Source organism: Lissotriton helveticus, chromosome 1_1 (assembly GCF_964261635.1).
Source record: "Lissotriton helveticus chromosome 1_1, aLisHel1.1, whole genome shotgun sequence".
Classification (NCBI taxonomy): domain Eukaryota; kingdom Metazoa; phylum Chordata; class Amphibia; order Caudata; family Salamandridae; genus Lissotriton; species Lissotriton helveticus.
Window position 1 is genome coordinate 1647183597 of NC_136057.1, and position 6000 is coordinate 1647189596.

Genomic DNA, 6000 nt, shown 5'->3' on the forward strand with positions numbered 1-6000 from the left:
TGTCTTTTCCATGCGCTGGCACACTCTTCGCTGCCTAGCGCTAACTCAGGCCTACGTTGTAATGAGGATTGTTTTTTGTGCAGGAAGGGGCACCTTCCTGCAAAAAAGCAATCCTCTGAGACATTTTCTTCTTTTTATGTGTGCTGCAGAATGCAGCATACTAAGAAAGAGGAAAGAACAAGGAGAAATAAAGATATTTCTTCTTGTTATGCCTCACCACGGGAGGCATAGCATGTTGACACGTTCCCAGGTCTACCAGTGTTGATAAATCTGAGAATGCACCAAAATCCATGGGTGGATGTGTGCAAACACTCATGGTCCACCCATGGAACGCTTCCCTGGTGCAGAGTAATGCAACATATCAATTTGCGCTGTGTTGCGTTACTCTAGATTTATAAAGCCATGCAGGGCCACGCAAGGTGGCCTTGCATGACTTGCTCAATCTAACTTAGCGGTTGCATCGCCCTTGCTCCCCATTGCGTGGCACAAGGGTGACACAACTCTATGATAAATATGCCCCAAGTGTAAAACCCACTAAGATCACTGTGGGATAGAGAACAGGTATGAAGCCTATAAACAGAAGTTCCTGAAGCAGTTTGCAGGTCAACGAAGTTTTTGGTTTTAGGTGAGAACATTATAAATTCTATCTTTTTGGTTTGAGATGAAGATAGTTATGGGTCATTCATGGTTCCAGTCTGATGCAAACTGAATCCAAAGTCATGATATACTGGTTGGAAGAACTTTTTTTATTTTTTTTATTTTTTTATTTTACAGAGTTTTATATAGCGCGAACTTGTCCCGAATCGGGTATCAGAGCGCTTTGCTTTGCATAGCACCAGTTGCATTACATGAGGACACATTCATTTTTTTTCGTTAGGCACAGGGAGATTAAGTGATTTGCCCAGAATCACAGGATGTTCAGCGTCATTGCCGAGACTCGAACCCAGTTCCCCAGATTAGGGGTCGACTTGTGTGTCAACAGCACGCGGGTGTGACAATGCACCAATGCCTCCATACACAGATCTCATCAGTACAACGTACACATTGAGGAGCATAGGTGTTAAGACTGAATCTTGGGGCTCTCAACAAGACAACAACATGAATGTCGAAGGGCAGCAGCAAAGTTTTACCACTTGGGACTGCTCTCATAGAAAAGAGGTGGGCCACTCCAGCTCTTTTCCCTGGCTTCCCACAATGTCTTTCAGAAGGCACACGGGAGCAACTGTGTTGACAGGTAGGAGCCCCAGGTTCAACTGTGTCGACACTTCAAGCCCAAGACACACTGCGGCCTCCTCAGACCTCAGCTACTGCACGTGTGTCATCACGTGGCAGAGCTGTGACTTTTAATTTGGAATGGGCTGGTTTTATCTGCTATAAATGTGTTGCGTTGCTAAATAGCACATGCAACTAGTGGATGAACAAATACCACCTGACAGGAGTTTGCATCCAAAACTGAACCGACCTGTAAGCAGGTAAGGCAAAAAAGTGCTCCACACAATGCAGTCCCCTTAAGACATTATTTATGAGAAAAGAAACAGAGATATGTGGCACCTAAAACGATTTTTTCACAGAAAAATTTGCCTTGACCATTTTTTAAGGAATGACTGAAGAGGCTGTAGTAAAATATTTCTTTTTTATACAGAGCATTCTGCAGCAGGCTTGTGATTTAATTTCACTTTATAAACCAGTGTCACTTTTCACCAAAGTTGCACATTACATAAAAAGGGCAAACTTTCACTCGTCTCATCGCGGTTGGAACCTGTGACCTGCAGGATGGCTGCTGGTTATTTGGCACAGGTACATTAGCCTAGCTAGTATGGGGTTGGTTTGGATAGAGGCAAACAGGAACAAGTGATAAAGGTGCATTCTATGAAACATGCGCCAAAGCTAGGCGACTCGAGGTGCTGAAAACAAGTTTAACTTCCTTCTGCCTCTGAGCAGCATACACCATGGTGGCAGCTGCAAGCCAGAAGACGCCTGCTGCAGCATGAGACATAAAAAACCTTATCAATGTTACCAAGAAAAGGCTGTAATTCATTATGTTACAGCGAAAAGTGATTTTCTGGCCAGCCAGTTACAACATTACTGCATTAAATTATAATTAGGGTTTTGAGACTGTAATGTGCACATACGCAAGTTCACTTCCAGTAAAACTTTCAAAGGCAATTTGCATTTAGAAAGTTTTCCGATGATTCACCGAGTGATAATAAATCATTTTGTAATGATCACCTATTAAAAAGTGGCGAGATCGACCAACCGAATGCTCCTGACCATGTTGTAATATGAAGAGCCTGATGCAATTTAAGTGTGGCTGTGAGGCCCTATGTTGCACCCTTAAGATCCAGGACAATCTCAGAATGAAAAACAATAGAGTGGAAGGAGATGTGGTGAGAACTATTTTAACTGCGTTCAAAAAGTTTCTTTCTGTGACTTTGTTAACGTCTTTCAGTCTGTAAGGCTCCCTGCTTTCCAAGAAACAATACTTATAACCGCCCATGGTTTTACGCCCTGTGGGGCACATTTCACATCCCATCCCAGGCACTTGTAATTAGACTCTGAGCCCAGGATTATAGGCTCGGGCTAAATTCTGTTCCCTGCATAATAAGCAGGACTTTGTGCAAGGATCCAGAACCCAAGTGGTGACATAATTTTCCTAGCCTCGCTGTTTTCCCTTGACAGATACTGGCTGGTGAAAGCTGGCACTTAAAAGACTGATTCCACTTGGTTATACCTCATTTCCAAGTTAAACAACGTAAACAGGAGTAGGAGATACTTACTGCACTCAAACTATACCTCACCCTGGGGTAATGGTGTTCACCGGGCAGGAGCGGCTCCTCCGTGGGAGCGGAGGAGCGTTGCCCCACTTAATTACCCACAAAAATGAAAATTAGAATGGTAATACATTACCATTTTAATTTTCATCCTCTCGTCCTAAACGGAGGGTCAGGACAGAGGCGGGCCGCTGCTGAATGACAGTATAAGGGAGGAGGGTGGGCTGATTGTGCACTTTCCAAAGTGCGCATGTCCCTGTGGCCGGACATCTTGGCACTCATGCGTAATTTGAAACATAGGTTAGAGTAAGTGCAGGGCTTAAATGTCCTCGGGAGTGGCGAGTGACAGATGCCAGCCACCACTGCCACTGGGTGTGGTAAATACCTCACCCCATCCGATCCACGTGTAACCATGTCCCATGTACACTATATATGAAAAGATAGAGAAAGTGAGAGGAAAGGAAGAGACACTCGACCTAAGAACTCAGCGGTGGCATATGTTACTAAAAAGTGGAGACTGAGTTAGCTGCATGCGGGCAAGAGATGGAAGCACAGGACCGAAAATGAATAAAACTTTGATTAAAGGAAAGGATTAATGCAGGAAATATTGATTAAACATGTTTTCAATGTTGTCCATAATTGTTGGAGGTTTTCTTGACACCTTAGGTCTTGGGCAGTGAGTTAAATTGGGAGGGAGCCACATTATAGATGATTCGACTGCCATTAGGTGGAATTTTAAATGATTATTTTCAGTTCTAAAGCCATTTTTACTACTGGCTTTTTCCTCACCACAGGACGTTTTGAAGAGAGAGAGAGAAAAGGATTAAAATTGTTAAATATAAGGCAGGTGGCCTTAATTTGATTCTGGTTCAAGAGGTAACTAATAAAGTTCTCTCATAACAGGGGTGATGTGATAAAATGTATATTTCCCAATAGAGTTTAGGTACTAAAGAAGATCTTGGAGTGACCCATTTGTGATGCATTAAAACGGGCGGTGCATGAAAGTCTTAGTAGTTTTACTCGCTAGCAAAAGTCACGCGGTTGTAAGAGAGGCTTTAGTTTGTTTGGTGAATGGAGGGTCGATCTCACTAACTGCAGTGAATAAGTGTGGATAATTTCAGAAACCAATAGATTTTACTATGGCGGTATGAGTTGGGGTACTAGTATGGAGCCGTCCATGTGAAGGCAACAGAACCAAGCTTGGTTAAATTTGTTTTCATGATCTTGAGGTAAGAATTTGAATTCTGCCTTTTCCAGATTATGTCTGAAAATGAGAATGTTCCGATTATAAACAGAGGATAAGCAGATTTAGATTTTTACACTACAGATCCCTTCTAAGAAACACATCTTCAACTAAATTTCAATATTATCTACGTACAGGTTGTTCCGAGATAGTTTATTCCGCCATTAAGATTCTCAGAGGTTCTGGATAGCGGAAATTGTTCCATATACATTGTCCCATCTCATAGAGTTCATGCAGGTAGCGTCTGCACCAACAGACAAGACTGCCCTTTTAGGAATGGAATTTGTATCCATCCACCCTTAGCGATTGTCTTCATCCCAGTGGAGTCCAGGATGACTATTCTCCTACACATGATGGGTCCCTCAAGCCGAAGACTACCTGTCGCAAGGGAAACCACATTTATCGTCAAGGGCTCCCATTTTTACAAACCATTGAAATGTGTTACTCTGGCCCAGTATGTTGTATTAGTTTGAGAAATTCCCAACATTTAATGTTTTGCAAAGTAAGTGTCGACAAAGGTAGCATGATGTCCCAGTTACAGACCAACTGACAAATGTAATGAACTAATGCTTTAGGTGAATGCCAAGGTACATCATACAGACTTACAATGTATTATTCATTTAATTATTTCGTCTACCACTGAATTGTTGCTTAATGTACTCGTTGCATGACTGGGGTGGTGATTGATAGGGGCCTCTTCGTAGAGCTTCCCCGTGCGTGTAATGAGTGGTGAGGCCATCTGAGGTATAGATGGTGGGCAAGCTTCACATGTCATACTGCAAGACATGACTTCAGTAGAGTCCACAATGTGCCTGGTGGAGAGGCGTGGCCCATTCACTCTCTGGTGGCTTGGGGTGATCTTGGTACTGTATTAATGTGTTGTAAAGACCTCTTTGATGAGGCTCACTATTCAAAGCTTTCTAAAACTCTCCCCTGTCCTCAACAGGTCTCATCATTCATGAAGGCTCTTCCGTTTACCGGATATTCAAGCGATGGCAGGCTGTGAACCAGCAGTGGAAAGTGCTGAACTATGACAAAACGAAGGACCTAGGAGAACCCCTAGGGGGGACTATAAAGTTCGGGGGGAGAAATTCACGGACAACTCACCCCTCGAACAATGACCGGAACCCAAGGCGCAGCCAGAGGGTTAGAACTATCTTGAACCATCACTGTGGGTATACGATTCTGCACATACTCAGCCATCTGAGGCCTAATGAGCACCGGAGTGGCTCCAGCTCCAGCCGGGAGGTGGTCATGAGAGTTACAACTGTATAAGAATTGAAATTCTATGAGGTTTCATTCTGGACCTAACTGAGCAATTCATGGACTGCAAAAGAGCAACAGGGCACTGCGAGAATATTTTGGGACAAACACGAATGTTTCCAAATACCCAAAGCCTGGCTCTAATTTGGAATCCTGCTCTGGAGGAGTCCTCAAGTGCATCTTGGCTTCCTGTTTAATTCCGGGAGCTTTTTTGAGTCGGAAAACTCACAATTTGTATTTATTTTTCGGGTTGAGGGGCTTGCTCCCATCCTCCCACATTTGCCTCCTCGTCTTTAAGGATGGGGAAAGAAGATAAAACGTGTCTCCAGCCAATCTTTGTACACCCCCCACGACAGCATCTCTTGCCCAATCATCAATGTGAACACTGGTCTGACCCTTTCGATATGAAATAATATATATGAATATATATATATATATATATATATATATATATATATATATATATATATATATATATATATATATATATATATATAATTTAACAAATACGTTTCAGGACTCCCCTTAGCAATTTTAAAAATCCTCAGGGGAACACCTGCACGAAAAACCTAGTTTCCACTGGCAAATGCAAATGCCAGCCGGAAATTCTTCATGGTATATATATATATATATATATATATATATATATATATATATATATATATATATATATATATATATACATTCAGCCACAGTATTAACATTTTACCTCAACTCTGAAAA

The 6000-nt window shown here is 42.4% G+C and overlaps 1 protein-coding gene across 1 annotated transcript in view; it reads left to right on the forward strand.

The window, feature by feature from the left end:
• The window catches only part of MARCHF9 (membrane associated ring-CH-type finger 9), a 500957-nt gene extending 495271 nt beyond the window's left edge, over positions 1 to 5686 (forward strand). Inside the window, exon 4 of the mRNA XM_078658914.1 lies at positions 4961 to 5686. Within this exon, the coding sequence (XP_078515040.1) occupies positions 4961 to 5289 (329 nt within the window). The 3' untranslated portion in view covers positions 5290 to 5686. The remainder of the gene's footprint in view (positions 1 to 4960) is intronic.
• Positions 5687 to 6000: the final 314 nt, after the last annotated feature.